General features: G+C 61.9%; 2 protein-coding genes across 2 annotated transcripts; one reads left to right on the forward strand and one right to left on the reverse strand.

Annotated features, from left to right (window-relative positions):
- Positions 1 to 140: 140 nt before the first annotated feature.
- Positions 141 to 20323, reverse strand: GGTG_13228 (hypothetical protein; the record flags this gene model as incomplete). The annotated part of the gene is made up of 3 exons (XM_009231133.1): positions 141 to 3569; positions 3650 to 20103; positions 20305 to 20323. 3 exons carry the CDS (start codon positions 20321 to 20323, stop codon positions 141 to 143), a joined length of 19902 nt encoding a protein of 6633 aa, XP_009229397.1.
- A 917-nt stretch (positions 20324 to 21240) lies between these two features.
- On the forward strand, positions 21241 to 22185 carry GGTG_13229 (hypothetical protein; the record flags this gene model as incomplete). The annotated part of the gene is made up of 2 exons (XM_009231134.1): positions 21241 to 21271; positions 21425 to 22185. The coding sequence occupies 2 exons, from the start codon at positions 21241 to 21243 to the stop codon at positions 22183 to 22185; spliced, it is 792 nt and encodes a 263-aa protein (XP_009229398.1).
- Positions 22186 to 23461: the final 1276 nt, after the last annotated feature.

Raw genomic sequence — 23461 nt, forward strand, 5'->3', positions numbered from 1 at the left:
AGGTGCCGAAGTGGTATTATTTTACGAAATAAGGAAAAAAAAGGAAAGAGTTAGGTCCTTGCCCTTAAGGGCTTTGGGTGGTTCTTATATACATGAGTCCTAGCCCAAGGGGCACCCCTTGGGTTACGTGATCCGTCATCCTAGTCGACCAACCTTAAACTCCAACCGCTCCGGTTAAAAACGCCAACCTTGGGCTGCGAAGCGGCCCCGTTGGCCGAAAAAAAGCCGATGGTCTTGAGGTAAATGAGGCTGCGCCTAACGCGCTCGCGCAGTTCGGTTTCGGGGAAAACGGCCTCCTCGTCGCGTATGCGCCGGACGCCAACGGTGCCCCGTCTGCTCCGGAGGAAGTCGAAGACCGGGAAGATGGGGTGGGCGGGCCCGCGCGCGTTCATGTCCCGCTCGAGCGTCGCCAGCCAGTCGCGGCAGGACATGGGTTTAAGCTCGAAGCCTAACTCCGGGTCCTCGGCCAGAACCCTCCAGAGCTCCTTAACGGGGACGCCGTCGACGAAGCGGACGGCCCGTTTGGAGGCGGCCGACGGCGGGAGCATGCACGCGTCCACCGCGGCGCTTGCGATTTGGTCGCTGCCGGCGGCGAGCAGCCACGCGTCGGGGTCGTCGGCCTCGTCGGCGTTGTAGCCGCCGACGCGGACGGCTGAGCCCACGACGCGCCACAGGAAGTCGTCGAGGTTCGACACGCCCAAGTCCCCGTCTCCAATAATGAAACCCGGCTTGAGCACGACGGGCATCGGGAAGTCGGGAGATGCGGCCGCCAGGCGCTCCCCGTGGCGGCCCACGAGCACCTCCGAGATGAACTTGGTCTGCGCGTAGCCGCCCGAGTCCGACAGGAGGTCCGCAACCTGATTGTCCGTCTCGTCGGCGGTGCCGAAGTAGCCCCCGGACACATAGGCGAGGCGCGGAGGCGACGTGGCGGTCGACAGGGCGGAGAGGAGGTCAAATGTGCTGCCGACGTTGGCGGCTCGGATGTCGTGGTAGCCCAGGTGCCAGTGGACGACGGCGCCGTTGTGTATGATGGCGTCGACGTCTCCACCTGCAACGCGCGCCCAGCGGGCAGCGTCGAGCCCCAGATGCGGCCTGGCCAGGTCGCCGCTCCATGTAGTGAGGCGCTCTGCCAGATCAGGCCGCCACCACTCGCCTTTGCGGGCTGCGTCCATCATACGTTCCCAAGCCTGGTCGTCATTGTCGGCTCGGACAAGGCAGAATACTCTCTTTACCGCGGCCCGTAGCAGCAGCTGCCTGACAATTTGGCTGCCGAGGAAACCGGTCGAGCCCGTGACGAGGAAGGTCGACGGTGTTTGGAAGTGGTTACGTCTAAGGCGCTTGGGTGTCACCTTTTTGGGCACGGCCAGCAGCCGGGCAAGCCTTTGGTCGAGGCGTTGGAGCTCAGCGCGCAAATTGACGATGGCTGCTGCTGTGGCGCGCCTGGCCGTAGACGGTCCGGTCTTTTCCTCTTGGACCAAGGCAGCGAGTGTCCGTACGCTGGCCTGGGGAGAAAGAAGGGTGGCCATGGGAACGGTTGCAGTAAAAGTCTTGCGAATCCACGACGAGAGCGTGATGGCGGCGATAGAGTCCAGACCGAACTGCATCGGCACAATGTCCTTGCCGACAACGTCCTGCAGCACATTGCCGGCGCCGCCGAGGAGGTCTCCTAGGCGACGGCTGATTTGCCGGGCGACCTTCTCGCTCGGGTCCAGCTCGGCGGTCGCGTCTGCGACCGCGAGGATATTTCGATACGTATCCTCGTCGATGCCCTCGATCCAGGCCTGCACCGTAGGGAGGTGGAGCTTCCGGGATACCATCATTGGTATCTGGTGCACGGCAATCCAGGTCGTTGGGACCATATACGCCGGAAGACGCCGAGCGAGCGCGTTACGGATCCGCCCGACGCACTCGGCCGCCCGGGGGCGCATCGATGGGGCGACGAGGCGCATAGGTTCGTGGGTGGCGGCGGCGTCGGCGGCGTCGGCGGTGGAGCAAAAGTCCTTGAGTTCGAGCACGGCTACGAGGCGGCCGCGGAGAGGGCCTTCCGACGGGCTCAAAACGACCGAGTGCCGGATTTCGTGCATGGTCGCCAAGTGATGGTGGATCTCGCCTAGCTCGATGCGTTGGCCGTGGATCTTGACCTGGCCGTCCCTGCGGCCGACAAACGTGAGCGAGCCGTCGGAATTGAGGCGCACGAGGTCGCCGGTCGCGTAGAAGCGCGTCTCGGGGGTGCGGCCCACGTGCGGCGCCCAGGCCAGGCCCACGACGAAAACCTCGGCCGTCCTAGCGGGGTCGTTGACGTAGCCGCGCGAGAGCGGCGCGCCCTCGAGGAGAAGCTCGCCGACGGCCCCGATGGGAACGAGACGCTGTCTGTTGCCCAGCTCGGTCACCCAGCGTGCACAGCCCGAGGGGTGGCCGATGTTGGACGCTTCCGTCGACCTCGTCGCGCGCGGCATGGCGGACGATATAACAGCGCACTCCGCAGGGCCGTAGCCGTTGCCAAGCCGGACTTTGTCGGCCCAAGCATCAATGTCCCTCTGAGACAAGGGCTCGCCGCCGAGGAAGAGCGTCTCGAGGGGAGCAAGCCCCGCCTCCGGGCTCAAGGTCCGGGCAAAGGACGGCGTGAGGAACGCCCAGGTAACCTTCATGTTCCTGACGACACCCGGCAGGTCCGCAACCATGTCTTGTTTTTGTGGCATGCAGACACAACCGCCCACGAGCAGGGGCGTAACCATCTCCAGCATGGCGATGTCGAACGCGAAGGAGGCGAACTGCAGGCAGCGGGACTCGGGTCCAATCGACATGTTCTGCGCCTGCGCCACCGCCGCGGTGCAAAAGGCGCCGTGTTCGACGACCGCGCCCTTGGGCTGGCCGGTGGTGCCTGACGTGAAGACGACGTAGGCGGCACTAGAGCTCGGGACGTCTGGCAGCTGGCAGGCGTGGCTGGCTGGCGTTGCGATGGCATCCTTGTCGACCACCATCGAGGCCATACCCCAGCCCTCGACCGAGGCGCTACACGCGGCCGAACAGAGGACCATGGATATCTCGGTCTTTTCGAGCATATACTGGGTACGCTCCCGAGGTGCATCGGGTTCGAGGAGCAAGAAGGCCGCTCCAACCTTGTGTATGGCGAGGAACGCGACGGCGACCCAGGCCGACTTTTCAAAGCACATGGCAACAAAACTTCCTGGCTCAATGCCCCGCTCGACCAGGAGACCGGCCAGGCGCGACGAAGCATCGTCGAGCTCGGCGTATGAAAAGTGCGCATCCCAGGCGTGTATGGCGGATGCATCTGGTCGTGCGCGGCATGCGTCACCAAACAGACAATGCACGGTCCTGTCGACGAGAGGTGGTATGGCCTCGCCCCAGCGCTTGAGCTGGGAGAGGTGCTTTGGCGGAAGCAGTTCCAGCGAGTCGACGCCTGCGTCCGGGGTGGCCTCGATAGCGCTTAGGGCCTGGACCAGGCTCTGGCCGATGTTGATCGCTTGCGCTTGCGTCAAGAAGTTGTCACGGTAGTCGATGGAGAAGTTAATGGAGTCGCCGCTCAGTACGTTAAGCATAACATCGAACTGGGGTGGGGGTGGGGGCGGGTTAGTTGCTAGCTGGATAGGAGAAAGGAAGGACCAGGAGGAAAAGAGGAAGGCTTTACCTCTGTAGGATCGTCACCCCGGATAAAGCGGAAAGATAGTTCTAGGTCCTGGGGCTGCCCGGTAGGCAACTTTTGGAATGACAAGGCCGTGTTGAACAGCTGACCGCCCGGCACCTGGAGCGCGTGCAAGATGTCGGCCAGCGGCGCATGCTGGTGTGGTAGGCCGTCTACGTAAGCGGCGAAGAAGCGCCGCAGCATGGTCGCGGCCGTGCTGTGCTGGTCAAATACCAGGCGCGAGACGAGGATGTTGATAAAGGGACCCACGGCGTCCGAAATGCCGTCGAGCTCGACGTCCCTGCCCGACGCGATGTAGCCGAAGCAAACGTCCTGGGCGTTGGTGTAGGAGCGGAGGACCAAGGCCCAGGCGAGTTGGAATATATTGGCGACGGATACGCGGAGCCGCCTCGCCAGGGCATCGAGGCGGTGGCCAAAAGGCACGTCGACGTGAAGGCGGCGCATCCCCCCATGACCGGTCCGCACGATGCCGTCCGTCAGTCGGGGAAGACGGCAGACAGTGGCACCCTCGAGGCGGGCGGTCCAGAACCGGAGGGACGACTCGGGCGAGGTATTTTGGATGTGGGCAATGTAACTCGAGTAGGAAAGACCGGGGCCAGCCGGGAGGTCGTCGGCGTAGGCGCGGGCCCAGTCCCTTAAGAGGATCTGCAGCGATGTCGCGTCCACCAGGGCGTGGCTGACCTGGAGGTGCGCATAGGCTTTGCCTCCGGGGCAGGCGCATATGGCAAGGCGGTGCGCGGAAGCGTCTGGGTCGAAGTCTCCGCGGCACGAGTCCCAGAGCTTTTCCATGGCGGCAGCCTTGTCGTCGTCCCCGCATGTGAAGAAGGTGATGGAGGGGTCAAGCTCCCTAAGTACGACCTGGTCGAACGGAGAGTCGTCGCGGAGGCCGGCGTCGATGAAGACTGTTCGGAGCATGGGGTGTCGCCGGACGACGTGGCGCCAAGCGCGGCGCAGCCGCGACGTGTCGACCTTGGCGGCGCCGCGACCCTCGCAGGGGCTGATCTCCCAGACGGCGTGGACGTCGTACTGCGAGGCGTCCTTGGACCGGCTGAGGAGGATGCCGCGCTGCATGGGCGATGTGGGGTATACGTCTTGGACTGCTTCGACGCCGCCGCGCGAGACGACGGCCGCCAGTGCCTCGTTGAGGGCTCCGAGCCGCGCGTGGGGGAGGCACAACAGGGGAACGTCGCTGCTGGTCAGCCGCGGCAAGGCCTTTTGCAGGGCAGAGGTGACCTCGGTCAGCGCCTGTTCGTACAGGGAAAACCACCTGGCCAGCTTGTCCTGATGATGGATCTTTGCGTTGTAGTTCCAGGACACGGTCAGCGCGCCCCTCTCGACGACGGCGGACACATCGATCACGGAGAGGCGGGCGACAGAAAGCCCGACATCCACGGGGTGCGTGGAACCTGGTAGTAACTCGAAAAGGCCGTCCGGGCGCTCGAGCTGCTGGAAGCGACCGAGATAGTTAAACATGATTTCCATGGTTGGCTTTTGCGGCGGCCCCCGAAGCATCTTGGATGTGAAGTAAGGCACCCCCAGGCCAGGTACGGTGCGGCGGATATCCTTGGCTTGGATGACGGAGTCGACGTAGTCGCTTCCGCCGGCGGCGGTGATCACAAGGGGCACAATCGCCGTGAACCAACCGACCGTCTCGTGAACCGGGATGGCCGTACCCCCGCGAGGATGGTCCCTGCCGTGGGTCTCGGTGTGGAAAGAGGGTGCTGCACGCTCTGGGAAGATGACGGCAAAAGTGTGCGCGGCCATGGCTAGAAGGACGTCCGGGACTTCGGCCCGCAAGGTCTTTTCGGCAGCACGAAGGAGGATGTCGGTCAAGAATGGGCCAAGGGTGAACTCGCCCTGCGCCAGGTTGGTGGAGTCGTTGTTGGGCGACGATTCGTCTATGCCCCAGAACTCGATATTTGGCTCCGGCACTGCAAACGGCAGCGTCAGGGCAGCAGCTGACGCCTCTGTCTCGGCGTAGCTCTGGAGGCTGCGAACCCATCGCTGATACGACCACGACTCTTGCGTCTTGGGCAGCGATATGCCACCGATAAGCTGCTCGAGATCTCGCAACAGTACTCGCCAGGACACGAGGTCGACGACGAGGTGGTGGGCGACTAGGAAGAGTGAGGTTGATTCACCGATGTGGAGGGACCTAGCTGCCAGCATTGGCCCGCTAGTGATGTCAAGGCAACGTTCGGCCTCGAGCATGGCGCCCTGGGCCTCCTCCCAAGTCGGCACGTTGCTTCTGGCGAAGGAAAATGCCTCGTCGGCGTTTGGGCTCACCCTTTGCATCCACTGGCCTTTTGCCGGGTCCCTTTGGAAGCGGGCGCGGAGCATCGAATGATGACGCACCAGCTCCGAAAGAGCCTCGCGAACAACAGACTCTGGGGTAGGCCGCTGCAGTTTGAGGAGCATGCTTTGGTTGTAGTGATTCTCTCCGTCCGGGAATTGCGCGAAATAGAGCTTCTGAATGGGAGAAAGAGGGAAAGGGGCGAATTCGTCCTCCTCGCCAAGCGTCTCGGTGCTGCCGTCTTGGGCAGGAGCTCCGGCGAGACTCAGTCTGTTGGCCCTGGCGGCCATATCAGCGATGGTAGCGCTCTTGAGAATATCCTGGACCCCTAGGGAGACGCCTCCCTGACGGCAGAGGGCCATAACCTGCATGGCGGTGATGGAGTCGCCGCCCAAGCCGATAAAGGAGCGGTTTGCCGGGACGCGATTGGGTGGGAGGTTGACTACCTCGGCGATGACCGCATGCATGATCTTGTCGACTTCTCCTGTAGGTACAAAAACCTCATCCGTGGTGCTGTCAACACGTTTAGGTACAGTCTGAGCCATTCGAGCAAGTGTTTTCCGATCGACCTTGCCGTTGGCATTGAGTGGCATCTGGTCCAGAACCACGATCCGCTCAGGGACCATGTACGATGGAAGCAGGGCTTGCAGTCGACGACAAATCTCCTCCTCGACCTGTGCTGCGAATTGCTCTTCCCGGTTTCGGGGCTGCTTCGCAGCGCCGTCCGGCCGGGCCGCCACGAAGCCGACCATTTCCGGCACCTGGCCCTTTTGTACCCGAACGATGACCGCCGCGTCTTGAACTGCGTCGTGGCCGATAATGGCGTGTTCGACCTCGGCCAGTTCGATCCGGTGGCCTCGAATCTTGATCTGCTGGTCCATGCGGCCGAAGAACTCGATCTGGCCGTCTGCTCGGTATCGGACCCGGTCGCCAGTCCTGTATGCCCTCGTTGTCCTCCCGTTGATTGTTACACTGACGAAGCGGCCGTCGTTTAGCGCCGGGTCCGTGTAGCCGCGCGCGAGCCCATCTCCCGTCACAACGAGCTCTCCCATGACACCGATGGGAACCACTTTCTGCTGGCCGTCCATGACGAAGGTCCCAGAATTGGCGATTGCCCGGCCGATCGGGACACCGTTGACATAGTTCTCCTCGCCTACCGGCACACGGTACTTGGTGCTAATGCACGAGTTCTCCGTCGGCCCGTACGCGTTAAAGACGGCGCCTCGGACCAGGCGCGCCGCCTCGATGGCGCTTTGCGGCGGGAACCTATCGGCGCCGACCACCAGCAGATCCAACCCGGCGAGCGCGGCAGGCGCCGAGGTCATACATTGCTTGAGAAGCGCGGGCGTGAACAAGGCCCCGCGGATCCCCTTGTCCGCAAAAACGCCCCCCAGCTCAACGGGGTCCAGCACGGTTGTGTGGCCGATACAGACCAATGTGCCACCGCTTAAAATGGCCGTGTATATCTCCCAAGTGGCGGCGTCGAATGCCGTGTTCGCCATGTGGGCGATGGGCGCCCCCCGCAGGGCCACGTCTGGCTCACTTGCCAACCGCACGACGCCGCGGTGCTCCACCATGACGCCTTTTGGGCGGCCCGTTGAGCCAGACGTGAACATGACATAAGCAAGGCTTGAGGCCGAAGGCTGCTGCTGGTACGCAAGTGCCGCCTCTGCCGGGCCCGCGCTCCGGAGAGCGTCGGCGATCCTGATCAGCTCGACGCCGGCTGTTGTCGAGCAGTCCGGCGGAGGGGTGTCGCGGCCGAGAAGCACCAGTGTCTTTCCCGCCACGGTCGACAGGATCGTCGCGATTCGTGCTGCCGGTGCGTTGGTGTCGAGCGGAATGTAGGCGAGGTTCGCCTTGAGCACGCCGAGGAATGCCACGATTGCCTCGCAGGACCGTGGCGCGAGCACGCCAACAAGACTCTCTGGGCTCGTGCCCTTGCGGCGGCGGAGCCACGTCTCAAGCCGGCTAGACTTTTCGTCGAGCTCCCTGTACGTCATCCGAGCCGACGAATCGATGACTGCTGTCGCGTCTGGATGGGCGGCTGCTTGCTTGCGGAAAGCGTCAACTACAGACCCTTTCGGGTAGTCGGTCTGTCGGATATCCAGGAGGCCCATGGACCGCACCTCGCCGAGTCCATCCGTGAGCGGGAGCGTCGACAATGGGGTGCGGGGGCGGTCGAGGCCGCGGCGGAGGATCTCGAGGAAGACGGCTACGATTCCGTCGGCAGTTTTCTCCTCAAACAGGTCCTTGCTATAGAGAACCCTGCCGTCGAGTCCTTTCCGACCCTGCAAAAGGTGAAATTCGAGATCCATGCGGGTCGTCGGGTTGCCTGGGACGGCCTCGGCGGCCAAGCCCTCCAGGGGTATGCGTTCGAGATCCTGCTGCGAATGCAGTGCAAACATGAGCTGAACCAAGGGGTTTCTGGAGGTCGAGCTATCCCTGAGTCCAGGCAAAAGCTCCGACACGACGCGCTCGAAGGGGACGTCTTGGTTTGCAAACGCCGCCGTCGTTGTGGAGCGGACCTGTCTGACCAGGCCCTCGAATGTGTCATCCTTGCCAACCGCGATCTTCATGCACTGGGTATTGACGAAGAACCCGATCATGTTTTCGAGCTCGGGCCGGTTCCTGTTGGCGATTGGAGTACCAATAGTGGCAATCTCGGCTCCCGTGGTGAGGCGGTAGTGGGCTGCACGGAACGCGGCCAACAGCACGGTGAACGAGGTGGTCTGGTGATACCTGCAGAATGCCTGGAGGTCCTCGTACATGGGCCCATCGATCGCCAAGGGCACAACGCCCGCGTCTCCTGAGAGCGTGGCCGGCCGGGGCTTATCCGTTAACAGCTCGGCTGGGGAGCTGTCTGCCAGCATTTTCTTCCAGTATTGCAGCTGGCGCCCATGCTCGGCAGACTGCTGCGCTTGCCACGCGGCGAAATCGCGGTACTGGATCGGGAGCGCTGGAACGGCCGATAGGGGGTCGCGCCCCCGTACCGCCGCGGCGTAAAACTGGCCCAGTTCGCGGCGCATCACGTCGATGGACCACCCATCAGAAATGATATGATGCATGACGACGGAAAGGATGTGGTCGTTTTGGCCCAGTTTTATGAGGGCGACTCGCCAGCCCGGCTGGGCGGCCAGATCGAATGCGGTAGTTTGTTCTTTCCACAGGAGCTGGGCGTACTCTTGGTGCGTCTTGGCCGACATGTCGACCATGTTGATTTTGATGGTGCTGACAGGCCCCACGGCTTGCATGCCTACGCCGTCTGTCTCGTGGAATGTCGTGCGCAGAGTCTCGTGCCTCGTCTCGAGGGCCCGGATTGCCGCCTCCAAGGCCTCTGTATTTAGTGGTCCGCGCAGGCGCGTCGCCAAGGGGATGATGTACGCCGTCTTTCCAAGGTCGATCTGGTCCAGGAACCAAAGGCGGCCCTGAGCAAACGACAACTTGACCGGGCCGTCGTGGGTGGTCTTTGCGATGGGCTTGTGCGAAGCCGAAATACGGCGAATCGTGTCGGCCAAGTCGCTCAAAACGGGCTGGTCAAAAATATTCTTAACCGAGATGTCAGTGTTTAGTCGACGGCTCAGGCGAGCCGCGAGCTTGGTTGCCATGAGGGAGTGGCCCCCTTGGTCGAAGAAGTTGTCGTTTATTCCGACCCCCACGCCGAGGACCGAACCGAACTCCTCGCAAACAACGGCCTCGGTGTCGTCTTTCGGGCTAGCGTGTACAGAAGCCACGGCGCTGGGCTTTTGGATAGCCTGGGCCATGCGACCCAGTTCTTCGCGGTCGACCTTGCCGTTTGCTCCGACCGGGAGCTGACAGCCGAGCACGACAATCTTCTGGGGCACCATATGTGCCGGGAGCATCTTCTGTAGCCCCTCGCGGATCTGCGCCTCGACACGGCGGCGGTGCAGGCGCTCCAGCGGCTGGCTCGTGAGCGGGGCGGCCGGCGAGCCCTCCGGCTCGTCGTCAGTGGGGAACCGGTACAGAACACGCGCGCCGCCCTCGGCCGCGATCCTGTGGAACACAGCATCCAGGGCGCCGGCGCGAGACCGCTGGCGCGCCCAGCTGACCTCGGCCCGGAAGCCGGCCTCGCCGGCCAGGCGCGCCAAGTCAGCAGCAGACAGCGACTCGCGACGCTCAGCCGCAGACCGGGCGGTCGAGATCCAGGCCGCCCCGTCGACGGTGTTGTTTTGGGCGTCGCCCTCGGTGTCGAGCGACTCGACGACGAGCCTCTCAAGCATAGTTTTGCGCCAGGGTATGTTCTCAATGGCAATGGTGGCGTCGGCGGGCGCGCTCCGCAGGAGGCTAGCGAGCCCCTCCCGACTCATACCCGACGCCTCAAAGTCCACCCAGGCAGCCTGGTCGATTGTGTGCACCGGTCGCGCATTTTCCTGCGACACATGGACCACAGCCGCGTAGCGGTAAGAGCTGAGCTCGTTGCTGGCCGTCATGCGCTTGGGCAGAATCTCGACGTGGTGGACAAGATCAGGCAGCCGCTTCTTGAGGCTGGTGAAAAATGCCGGGTCGACGAGCAGCTCCTCTTCACTCTCAGTCAGCTCTGCAATGATTTGCCTGACACCGGCCTTGGTGGCCGACGCTCCAAGCGAGCGCAGCGCCCTCGATGCGAGGAATTGCTTGTTGATTGCGTAGGACCGGACGTCGCCAAAGAAGATGCGCTGGACACCAGGCGTCCGAACAAGCTGGTCGATGATTTCGGCAAGATATTCACAAGTCGGAAAGTACTGGATAACCGAGTTGATGACCACGAGCTCAGGGCGCAGCTCTAGGTGGCCAACGTCTGCCGCCGTGCCCACGTGCATGTGGACGCGGCCAGCCAACATGGCGTCGGCCTTGACCCGATCGTTGACGAACCTAGTGGCCGCGGGGGAAGGCTCGAGACCCCAATACCTCTCGAGGCCGCCCGCCGCCGCCCTGGCAAGGTTGAACAGGATCATGCCGCTTCCAGTGCCGATTTCGAGCACACGCCCGGGCGCCGCTCCCTCCAGCATGGCCTGCATCGTCTCGTCGAGCCACTCCTGCATCTCGGCGCGGTCGATCAGGCTGCCGTCGTACATGGAAGTCCAGCCCATAAAGTCGTTGCCGAGGGTCGTGTCCTCGATCTTGTCGATGTCGGTGTACGTGGCCTTGTCGAAGTGTGTCACCCACCCATCGACCTGCCCGCTGGCGTCATCATCGTGGTCGGGAGGCGTGTTCTTGGTGGCCTTGGTCGTCATGAACGCGATAATCTTGCCGGCCTGTACCACGACGGCGGCATCTGCCACGGCGTCCTGCTTGAGGATTGCGGCTTCCACTTCGGCCACCTCGATGTGGTGGCCGCCCACCTTGATCTGCTGGTCCATGCGGCCGAAAAATTCCAGCTGGCCATCGGTCGGGCGGTACCGGGCGCGGTCTCCTGTTCTATACGCCTTGATGGGAGTGTTGCCGACCACCATCTCAATCTCCACAACCCGGTTTCGGTCCGAATCAGAGCCCGCGTATCTTCGTGCCAGACCGTATCCGGTCACGACCAATTCGCCCATAACTCCTGGAGGGACGAGCTGCTGCCTGCGGTCCATGACGAACGTGCCCGAGTTGCCACAGATCTCGTCAAGGCCGTCCTTTATGAGAGGGAGCGTGGATATGGGTTCCTGCGGCTGTTCGAGTCCCTGGCGGAGGACGGTAAGGAAAACAAACACGAGGCAGCGTATCGTCTTGGGCTCGAACAGATCCGTGGAATACAGGGCCCGCCCGCTCAGACTGCCTGCCCTCTGGAGCATGTGGAACTCGACATCTAGCCTGGTCGTGGCCGTGCCGGGGACGGGGTCTGCAATCAGGCCTTCTAGCTGGATCCTATCGAGGTCTTCTTGCGAGTGCAGCACCAGCATAGTTTGGACGAGCGGATTGCGGGACATATCGTTGGTGCCGAGACGCAACGACGACACAATGCGCTCGAAAGGTACGTCCTGGTTAGCGAAGGCTGCGGCGGCGGTTGTCCTGGTTTGCTCCACCAAGCCCTGGAAGGAGTCGCCGTCACCGACGGCCATGCGCATGCACTGGGTGTTGACGAAAAAGCCAATCAGGTTCTCGATTTCTGGATGGTTGCGGTTGGCAATAAGACTCCCGATAGTGGCGTCTTCCACGCCGGTCAGCCGGTAGTGCGCAGCGCGGAAAGCTGCCAACAGCGCGATAAAGGAGGTTGTCCGTCCCGCCCGGCAGAACGCTTGCAATCGTTCGTATAGGGCCCCGTCAATCGCGAAATCGACCACACCTGCACCCCCCGACAGGACGCTGGGCCGCGGGCGGTCGGGAAGAAACTCGGCCGGAGTGCTATCGGCGAGCTGCGTCTTCCAGTACTCGAGTTGGCGCCCGTGGTCCTCTGCCTGTGCCGGCTCTCTCTGCCAGACGGAGAAGTCGCGGTATTGGATTGGGAGCGGCGCTATCTGCTCTAGGAGAGGCACGTGGCCGCCGCGCAGGGCTGCTGCGTAATACGCGCCGAGCTCCTGGCGCAGGACATCGATGGACCAGCCGTCAGCTATGATGTGGTGCATAACGATCGACAGGATGTTGTCGTCGACTCCTGGCAGCTGAATTAGAGAGACTCTCCATGCAGGCTCAGATTTGAGGTCGAACGGCGTCGTCTGCTGTTTGAGCAGCAGCCCGCTGAAGTCGTCGTCCTCAGGGGATAGGCTCATGACTTTGAGCTTTACTCTCCCGCTATCGAGCACCTTCTGTACGCCCACACCGTCCACTTCGTCAAACACTGTACGGAGTGTTTCGTGGCGTTGCTCCAAAGCGCCTAGAGCGGCTTCCAGAGCGTGGATGTTCAGAGCTCCGCGCAAGCGCGTGGCCATCGACATGAGGTACGACGCTGTCCCACCAGCCAGCTGCTCCATAAACCACACTCGGCCCTGCGCAAAGGACTGCTGGACGGGACCGGAATAGCCCCCGACTCTCTTGATCGGGCTGTGCGAGGCGGAGCCGCTACGACGGATCTTCGCGGCAAGATCGGCCAGGACGGGGCGATCAAATACGTCCTTGACGGACACAGCGGTGCCAAGACGGCGGCTGAGGCGCGCGGCGAGCTTGGTGGCCATGAGAGAGTGGCCGCCTAGGGCGAAAAAGTCGTCGTTAACACCGACCTCGGCGGCTCCCAGCACGCCTGCGCACTCATCGCAGACGGCAAGCTCGACCTCGTCGCGGGCGGCCACCGCAACTGCGACCTGGACCTCGCTCCTCGCCGCCGTCTGCGCGAGCCGGCCGAGTTCCTTGCGGTCGACCTTGCCGTTGGCGTTGAGCGGCATCTGGTCCATCAGCACGACGCCCTCGGGGACCATGTACTTGGGCAGGAAGACGCGCAGCCGGCTCAGGATCTCGGCCTCGGCGGCCGCCTGCGACTGCTGCTCCACCAGCCTGGGCGCCCGCACGAAAGCGATCATCTCGGGCTCCTGGCCCTCCTGCGTGTTGCGCACGACGACAGCGGCATCGGTAACGGCTTCGTGTCGGAGCAGTCCGGCCTCGACCTCGGCCAACTCGATACGGTGGCCGCGAATCTTGACCTGCTGGTCCATGCGGCCAAAGAATTCCATCTCGCCGTCCGTGGGCCGGTAGCGTGCCTTGTCGCCGGTCCTGTAGGCTTTGACTATCTCGCCGGCGATTTCCACCTCGGTGAACCGGTCGCGGTCCAGTGCCGAATCTGTGTATCCGCGCGCCAGGCCGTCTCCCGTGAGGACCAACTCTCCCACCACGCCAATGGGTACCAGTCGCTGGCGCCCATCCATAATGTAGGACCCAGAGTTGGTGAGGGACCGGCCGATAGGCACACCGTTGGGGCAGCCTTCCTGCAAAGTCATCTTGAATATCGTACTAAACACGGTGTTCTCCGTCGGGCCGTAGGCGTTGACGATGCCGCACTTGGTAGCGACCTTGCAAGCCGCGATGGCATCTTGGACGTCCAGGCGCTCTCCACATGCCAAGAGGGCGTCGAGCCGCGCGATGGCCGCGGCCGACTCGGGGCTGGCGAGGCACTGCTTGAGGAACGCCGGCGTGAGCAGGGCTGCACGCACCTGCTCCCTCTCAAAGACCTTGGCCAGTGCCGCTGGGTCGAGAAGCGTCATGTAGTCGATGCAAACGACGGAGCCGCCGTTGAGGAGCGGCGCGTAGAGCTCCCAGGTCGAGAGGTCGAACGAGAGCGTCGTCACATGAGCCACGGGGACGGCCGATGCGGCCGACGTTACGACGTTGGTGTCCTTAACCAGGCGCACGATTCCCCTGTGCTCGATCATGACACCTTTGGGCTTGCCGGTCGAGCCCGATGTAAACATGACGTAGGCGAGGTTCGTGGCCAAGGGCCCATCAGCAACCTCTGCCCCTAGCGGGCTCGAGAGACCGCCCGCCGAGGAGTGGTCCAACGTGCTGTTGATACGAATCACGTCCACGCCGGTCAGGTCGGTGTCTGGAGGGGGCACTCCGCGGCCAAGGAGCAGCAGCCTGCATTCAGCCGCCTCCAGGATAGCCCCGATACGGGCGCCGGGCACGTTGACATCAAGGGGGATGTATGCTAGCTTGGCCTTGAGAATACCCATGAAAGCCACGACGGCCTCGCACGAGCGCGGGGCCAAAACACCGATGAGCGTCTCGGCTGGAATGCCCCGGCGACGAAGCCAGGCTGCCGCCTGGTCCGACTCGGCGTCAAGCTGGGCATATGTCAGGCGCCGCCCCGACGAGTCCGTAACGGCCGTTGCGTTTGGGAGGGCGGCTGCCTGCTGGCGGAAAATGTCCACCACGCTCGAGTCGCGCGGGTAGGCTGTGCGCTCGATGTGCATCAAGCCCATCGCGTCGAGCCCGTCCAGCCCGTCCGTTAGGGGGAGTGCCGAAATGGGCGTTTGGGGTCGATCCAGGCCCCGGCGGAGCACCTCCTGGAATACGGCCACGACACCCTCGATCGTCTTCCTCTCGAAGAGATCCACCGAGTACAGGACCTTGCCCGACAGGCTGTGCTCTGCTTGGAATAGGTGGAACTCCATGTCCAGGCGCGTTGCCATTGGCCCTGGCGCCGGCTCGGCCGACATGCCTTCGAGCTCGACCCTATCCAGGTTAGTTTGCGAGTGCAAGGCGAAGAGGAGCTGCACCAGGGGGTTGCGGGACGCGTCCTGGGACCCCCGCAAAAGCGCCGAGACGATCCTCTCAAACGGGACATCCTGGTTCGCGAAGGCAGCCGTAGCCGTGGCTCGGACCTGCTTGACCAGCGTGTCAAATGTGGTATCCTCTTCTTCCACTGTGATCCTCATGCACTGCGTGTTGACAAAAAAGCCGATTAGATTTTCCAGCTCAGGCCTATTGCGATTGGCGATGGGCGTGCCGACGGTGGCGTCGTCGGCCCCCGTGAGGCGGTAGTGTGCCGCCCGGAACGCAGCCAAAAGGACGACAAATGCCGTCGTCTGGTGCGCGCGGCAGAAGGCCTGCAGTCGCTCATATGCCGCGCCCTCGATGGTAAACTGGACTATGCCGGCCTCGCCCGACAGGAAGGCAGGCCGTTTTCGATCACACAGCAGTTCCGCAGGCGAACTGTCTGCCAGTTGCGTCTTCCAGTATTCCAGCTGCCGTTGGTGTTCGGCGGCTTGCTCGGGCAACTTTTGCCACAGCGAAAAGTCCCTATATTGGATGGGCAGGGGTTCCAGCGCCGCAAGGGGGTCGCGGCCGTTTGCTGCGGCTGAATAAAGGCGGCTCAAATCTTTGCGGACAACGCCAAAGGACCAGCCGTCGGCAATGATATGATGCATGACTATCGAAAGGATGTAATCGTCTGGTGCGATTCGCAGCAGGGACACCTTCCAGCCGGGCTCAGACCCCAGATCGAAGGACACGGCCTGTTCCTCGCGCAGAATCTGGGCGAAGTCGCCGGAAGCGTCGATGACTCTCAGCTTTTTGCGCGCGCCGGCCGACCGCACCACCTGTATGCCCACGCCATCGTCGCCGTTCTGAAAAGTGGTGCGCAGAGTTTCGTGCCGCTGCTCCAGCGTGTGCAGAGCGGCCTCGAGCGCGTCCACTTGGAGCTGGCCGCGGAGCCGGGTGGCGAGCGGCACGACGTACGCGGTCGAGATGTTGAGCTGGCCCAGGAACCATAGCCGCCCCTGTGCGAACGACTGCTCCACGGGACCAGAGTAGGGCGCGCCGGTGATGGGGCTGTAGGCGCTCGAGCTCCGGCGGATGCTAGCCGCGAGATCCTTGAGCACGGGTTGGTCGAAGATGTCCTTGACGCTGACGTCGGCGTCCAATCGGCGGCTGAGGCGGGACGCCAAGCGCGTCGCCATGAGCGAATGGCCGCCCTGGTCGAAGAAGTTGTCCTCGATGCCCACCTCGATGCCCAGCACGGCGAGGAATTCGTCGCACACGGCGGCCTCCACCTCGTCGCGCGGAGCCACGCGCGTGGGGGAAGAAGCGACCTTGGTCTTTTTGGCCGTGGTTTTTGCCATGCGCGCTAGCTCCTTGCGGTCGACCTTGCCGTTTGCGTTGACGGGCATGCGGTCCAGGACCACGATCCTGTCCGGAACCATGTACGACGGAAGCAGCGCCTGGACCCTGTCGCGCACCTCGGCCTCGATCCGCCGGCTCTGGAGCTTCTGCATCGGCCGGTTGGCAAAGGTGGCCGGCGGCGCGCCCGCGTCGTCGGTCGGGAACTCAAACAGCACGCGCGCGCCCTCGGCCGCTGCCGGGAAGCGGTGGAAGACGGCGTCGAGTGCGGCGCGCCTGGATAGCTGCCGGGCCCAGCTGATCTCGACGCGGAAGCCGGCCTCCTCGGCCATGCGGGCGAGGTCGAGCGCCGAAAGTGATGGACATCGTTGGGCGGCCAGCCGCGCGGCGACGACCCAGGCCTCGTCGTCTTCGTCGTTTGCCTCGTCCTCGAGCGAGGCCAGGATTTGCCGCTCCACGATGGTCTTGCTGTACGGGATGTTGGCAACCGCCACCGTGGCCGGCTCTCCAGCCGCGCCCTTGAGGAGCTCCGCAAGACTGTCCCTGTCCATGGCGGATTCTCGGAAGTCGACCCACGCGGACGTGTCCACGATGCGCGGCGGCTCCTCGATGCCGTGCGGACAGTTCAGGTGGATGACGGCCGCATATCTGTAGCAGCTGAGCTCGTTGGTGGCCACCATGCGCTTCGGGATGACCTCGACGTGCCTGACCCGGTTGGGCAGCAGGGCCGTCAGGCCGGTGAAGAAGGCCGGGCCGACCAGAAGCTCCTCCTCGCGGTCTTCCATCTCCTCTATTCTGGCCCGGAACTCGGCCTTGGCGATCCTGGGGTTCTCGCCCAGCGAGTGCAGAGCCCTGCCGGCAAGGAACTGCCTGTCGATGGCGTGGGAGCGCATGTCGCCAAAGTACACCCGCCTAACGGTCGGCATGGCGGCTATCGTCCGGACCAAGTCCAGCAGGTACTCGGGCGATGGGAACAGCTGCGCGACCGAGTTGACTACCACCAGCTCCGGTTGCTGGGCGTCGATGCTACCAAGGTCTTCCGCCGTGCCGACGTTCATCTGGACCCGGCCCGCGAGCTCGGGGATCGAGGCCACGCGCTGCGTGACGAAGGAGGCCGCCGACTTGGACGGCTCGATGCCGACGTAGTTCTCGAGCCCGCCGGCCTTGGCAAGATTGAAAAGGATCATGCCACTGCCAGTACCGATCTCAAGGACGCGGCCTGGCGGGCGGCCGTTCAGGACAGTGCGGATAGTGTCGTCGAGCCACTCCTGCATCTCGGTCCTGTCGATGGCGCTCCCGTCGTACATGGACGTCCATCCGACAAAGTCGTTGCCCACAGCCGAGCCGTCGACGCCGCCGAGCGTGGCGTAGTTCTGCTGCTCGTAGTGGTTTACCCAGATCTCGACCTGGCCATCTTCCTCGTCCCCAGCAGTATCCCCGGCGCGCGGCTCGACGAAGCCAATCATCTCGGGCTCGCCGCTGTCGTCCTTGTGGACAACAACCGCAGCGTCGCGGAGCCCGCCATGGCCGAGTAGCGCCTTCTCGACCTCGGCCAGCTCAATGCGGTGGCCGCGGATCTTAACCTGCTGGTCTATGCGGCCGAAAAACTCGATCTGCCCGTCCGTCGGCCGCCACCGCACCCTGTCCCCGGTCCTATACGCCCGAACGGGCTCGCCCTCGCCGACCTGGATCGTAACGAACCGGTCGCGGTCCAGTGCCGCGTCCGTGTAGCCGCGCGCAAGCCCGTCCCCCGTCACGACGAGCTCTCCCAGCACGCCGAGCGGCACAGGCCGCATCAGGGGGTCCATGACGTACGCTCCCGAATTGCTGTATGCTCGACCGATGGGGACGCCGTTGGCGCACTGCTCATTGGCACCCATGCGGTACATGGTGCTGATGCCCGTGTTTTCCGTGGGCCCGTAAGCGTTACAAAATGCGTGCCGCACTAGCTGCGCCGCTCTCAGGGCGTCCTGAGGGCGGATGGCGTCTCCTCCTGACAACAGCATATCCAGCTGGCTAAACGTCGAAGGCGATTCGTACAGGTACTGTTTAAGAAAGGCTGGCGTAAACACAGCAGCCCGAACCTTCTCGCGTTCGAACACCGCCGCCAGCGCCTTGGGATCTAGCACCGTCATATGGTCGACACACACAACGGTGCCACCATTCAATAATGCTGTGTATATCTCCCACGTCGCCATATCAAACGCAGGATTTGCGATATGGGCAACTGGTACGGCAGCCTTATCGACAGGCAGAACGCTCCTGTCCGTAACGAGACGGACGATGCCGCGGTGCTCTATCATGACGCCCTTGGGGCGACCTGTCGATCCCGAGGTGAACATGACGTATGCTAGGCTCGTAGCCAGCGGCATCACGGTGCTGGCCGCCGCCGACGCCGCGCCTGCGGTGTCCACCGCCTCATCGAGCCTGACCAGCTCCACGTCAACACCCGGGATTTCGGCCCCGCACACACCGCGGCCGACCAGCACCAGCCTCCTGCCGCCGCCGGGCATGGCCGACAGGATCTCGGCGACGCGCGCCGCGGGCACGGCTGGGTCGAGTGGTACGTAGGCGAGGTTGGCCTTAAGCACGGCGAGGAACGCAGCCACGGCCTCGCATGACCGGGGCGCCAGGACGGCGACCAAGGCCTCGGCCGACATGGCGCGGCGCCGCAGCCAGGCCGCCGTCACGTCAGACCGCGCGTCGAGCTGCGCATACGTCAGCCGCTCCGCCGCGTCGACGACGGCGAGGGCGTGCGGCGTCGCCGCCACGTGGGAGCGAAACAAGTCGACCACGCTCGAGTCGCGCGCGTAGCCAGTCCGCTTGACGCCTAGCAGGCCCATGGTTGCCAGTTCATCGAGCCCGCCCAGGGGGAGCGCCGAGACGGGCTCTGCAGGCTGCTCGATGCCCCCGCGCAGGATCTCCCGGAAGGCGGCGATTATGCCGTCGATGCTTCTTGTTTGAAATAAGTCCGTCGAGTAGGTTATCTTGCCGTCCAGGCCGCCGTGGGTCGTCTCGGCCAGGTGGAGCTCGAGGTCGAGCGCGACCTCCGCCGCCGCCGCCACCGAGGGCTCCACCGGCAGGCCCTCCCCCTGCGAGTGGAGGCCAAAAAGGATGCGCACCAGATGGGCGCGGCTCTTCTCCTTCTGGCCTGCTTTCTGCAGCGCGGACGCGATGCGGCCCAGCGGGACGTCGCCGTGGGCCAGGGCGGCGGCGGCTGCCGCCTCGGCCCTCGCCGTCAGCTCGGCCAGCGTGTCGCTCCCTCCCACGGCGATCCTCAGACACAGAGTGTCGGCCGGTAGCAAACGCACAGCCCCGACAGGCCCGGCCTTGGAGGTCCCGACGATGGCGTCCTCGGCCCCGGTGAAGCGGTAGTGTGCCGCGCGGAAGGCGGCGAGGAGCACGGCGAAGGTGGTGGCCTCGCGCGCCCGGCTAAACCCCTGCACCGCCTCATGCAGCGAGTCCTCGATGGTGAAGGCCGCGACGGCGGTCTTGCCCGAGAGGGCGCCCGCAGGGCGTGGCTGGTCCGTTAGGAACTCGGCCGAGACGCCGTCTGCGAGCTGCGTCCTCCAGTAGTCTAGCTTCCGCTCATGGGAAGCTTCCTGGCGCCGTACGGCGCTGCTCTCTGTGTGAGCCTTCATGGCCTGGGATGGCGTGTGCCGTGTCCCCCTGACTTCGTCTGTTTCTTGTTAGAACTTTTGCCGGTGTTGAACTTATCAAACGGTTGTTAGAAATATAGGCTCGATTCTTTGTGTTAAGCGTGTAGAGAACTTGGTCGATATGCATAGCAGCTCAGGTGCGCGCCAAACTAGGCGGATAAAACAAGCCTACTTGTGCTTCTGCAGTCTTGCTCTCCAGGTCTGTCCAGTCCGTTATTGACTCGTGCCGCCGCCGGCCATGGTGATGCCGCTGCAATGTACCGTGTCACGTCCCGGGCTACCTCTTGTACGTAAAAAGGCCCTTTGCCCCCAGCTCCGGCATCCTGGGACAGCCCATCTCGGTCGCTGTCACGGCGCCTGCTTGGACCCTGACTTGTAAGATGCATACCCCAGGTCCTTGCCGCCACGTCGGCCGAACCCGCACCGTGACCGTTGTTACTGCACCTGCTTGGACCCCGACTTGTAGGATGTATATTCCACATCCTTCGCGCTACGTTGGCAGTCTGGCCAGAGGCCGCCCGAGCGCGTCCTTTAGTCAACCGGCCTGTTCAGCTGTGACCTGGCAGCTTGAGTCAACACATGTCCTAGCATGCTTGCGGTGTAAGGTATCATGCTTGGCGATACCGGATTGGGAAAGTGGCATGTCGTATTCTGGCTATAGCTGGTGCGTGGGCCGTGCACTCACGTGCCTGGGCCCACCTCATACACTTGCACACATTTTTCCGGATTGGGATAACTCGAATGAGCTAACCCTTATTGTTTTTATATTCCTTGCAAATCGGTGAGGCATTGACAGTTCATCTTCTGTCATACACCGAGTTTCGGTGACAACCTCCCCTCCCCAGACCGCCATCTTCCCAAGGGTTGAGTTAAAATCGGGGCCAGCCCGACACGGCGCGCAAACCCCGATGAAGCGGTAAGCCGATGGACTATTTGTCGGCCCCTTCGATCAGTTCTCTGTGCCATGGTTAACCGGCGCACTCGGCAATCTCCAATCTCCCGTCGGGCCTAGTAGCGCTGCGCCATCCCAGCTGTTTCCTTCATTCCCTAAGGGGCTTTCCATTTGCATATTCTAGCCGAAAATACCACTATCACATCGCAAATCGGAATACCATCGTGGCCACAGTGAAGCTATTCCTTGATATCAACGCCATAGCATGGAGCCATCTATCGCCGTCTTAATTACCGGTGCGACCCCCACGCCCCCAATCCGTTCTGTCACTCGCAGACCACGCATCAGCCACGGCCCGGCTATACAAGGCTGCTGCCACACCATTTCCCCCTGCAAATACCCGCAATGAACGGCCTGCATGCTAACAACAACCAACTTTGCGTGCTCAGGTGCCAACGGCGGCGTGGGCTTCGCCAGCTCCAGGGTAATAGCGAGCTCGTCCGGCAGGTACCACGTCTTCGTGACAGCCCGCACGCTGGAAAAGGCCCAGGGCGCGGTGGAAAAGCTTAAAGCGACGGGCCAGCTTAGGGGTACCGTGTCGGCGCTGCAGCTCGACCAGACGGACCCGGCTTCGGTCGCTCGCGCAGCCGGGGCCGTCGAGGAGCGCTTCGGGCGCCTCGACGTCCTGGTCAACAACGGCGCCGTGGCCTACGTTAAGGACGACGAGGGCAACCTCGCCATGGGCGCGGCCTCTTTCGAAAACGCCTTCAAGTCGGTTTTTGAGATCAACGTCGTCGGACCCTTTACCGTCTCGCGTGTCTTTCGCCCGCTCCTCGACAAGTCGGCCGACCCGCGCTCCGTGTACATTTCGAGCATTGCCGGCTCCATCGCCAAAACTCCTGATATGGCCGCGGCTTACGCCAGCTTTGGCCAAAGTGGCATTCCTTACGCCGTCAGTAAAGCGGCGCTGAATATGGTCGGGGTTGTCGAAAAGGTCGTTCATGCCGAGAGCAAAATTAAAATGTTTGCAATGTGCCCAGGCTATGTGGTATCCAACCTGCGCGGCACGGGCGAGGACGCTCGGACCGGCTGGGGCGACGCCGGTAATCCAGACGTGTCTGGCCGCACGCTTTTAAGCATCATCGAAGGGGCTAGGGACGAGGACGAGGGCAAGGGTATTCTTCACAAAGATGGTGTTTACCCCTGGTGAGCCACGCGACTGGGCCGGATCTTTTCGTCGCTTTTTTAACTAGGGAAGTAAATATTACCTTTTTGTTTTGTAGAAGCACACGCGCGTTTCGGGGTCGTCGGGGTACGTAAGCTGAAATTGTTGCTTTAGGGGGTGGTACGAAGTGGCCAGGAACGGGTTTCGCCAGGGCTCCTGGATGTCGTACTCCAAAGTATTATTGTTTTGAAATAAACCTGCCATGACGCTATCCCTCGACATTTGAACGCTGTACTGTAAAATTGGTAATTCGCGGCGTCCCGTTATTCCAATAAGATGGTCGTGGTGCCGTATGTAGCGGCCCGGCTCCGTGTGGTTCTGGCGTTCAGTTTATAGCCCGAGTTGGATGCTTTTACGATTTTGTCACAAAGTAAACAGTATATACTGTCATGAGGAAGCCTTAGGCATAAATATTAAATGCTTAAGGCATCGGAAAAGCGGTCCCCTTGCCTGGAAGCGTATAACGCTTCCAGGCGTTAGGAAGGAAGCTTAGTAAGCAAGGAGGACAGGGAGTTACGTGTATATAAAGGGCAAAGGCTTTTACGGGGCCCTGCACTTTAAATCCTTTCCTTTTTAAAGCATATTAACCGAAATAGCCTTATACCGTGCTTATCCCTTTTATTTGCAATAATTATAAGCCCGGCAACTTTTAAACCCTTTTACGTAAAGTAAAAGGCTTAGTAATACGGATTTATTCCTTTTTTATTACCTTTATTAAATCGTTTCCAAACGCGCTTTTCCAAGCGCGTTTATTTTCCTTTTCCTTTTCGCAATTTTTTTACGGAAAAATTTTTACGCTTTCGAAACCTTTTTCGACAAAGTTTTTTTTGCCAAAGCAAGCTTTGTAATTAATCCCGAACGTTGTTAAAAACCCTTGTTAAATTTTACTTTTTTAACTTTTACGTTTTTACGTTTTTAAAACTTTTAACTTTTTATTTTTTACCGCTTTATTTTTACAAGCTTTCGGTTATTACTAATTATAAATAGCACGAATAACAATTTTTTCGTAATAGCGTTGCTTAAAAATTAAAAGTAATAGCTTACGTAATTTACGGCGTTTCGTTAAAACGCATTAATTTTAAGGATTTAAAACCAGGTTAACTTTAATTTAAGGGTTAGGGTTAGGGTTAGGGTTAGGGTTAGGGTTAGGGTTAGGGTTAGGGTTAGGGTTAGGGTTAGGGTTAGGGTTAGGGTTAGGGTTAGGGTTAGGGTTAGGGTTAGGGTTAGGGTTAGGGTTAGGGTTAGGGTTAGGGTTAGGGTT

The sequence above is a fragment of the Gaeumannomyces tritici genome (assembly GCF_000145635.1).
Source record: "Gaeumannomyces tritici R3-111a-1 unplaced genomic scaffold supercont2.10, whole genome shotgun sequence".
Taxonomy (NCBI): domain Eukaryota; kingdom Fungi; phylum Ascomycota; class Sordariomycetes; order Magnaporthales; family Magnaporthaceae; genus Gaeumannomyces; species Gaeumannomyces tritici.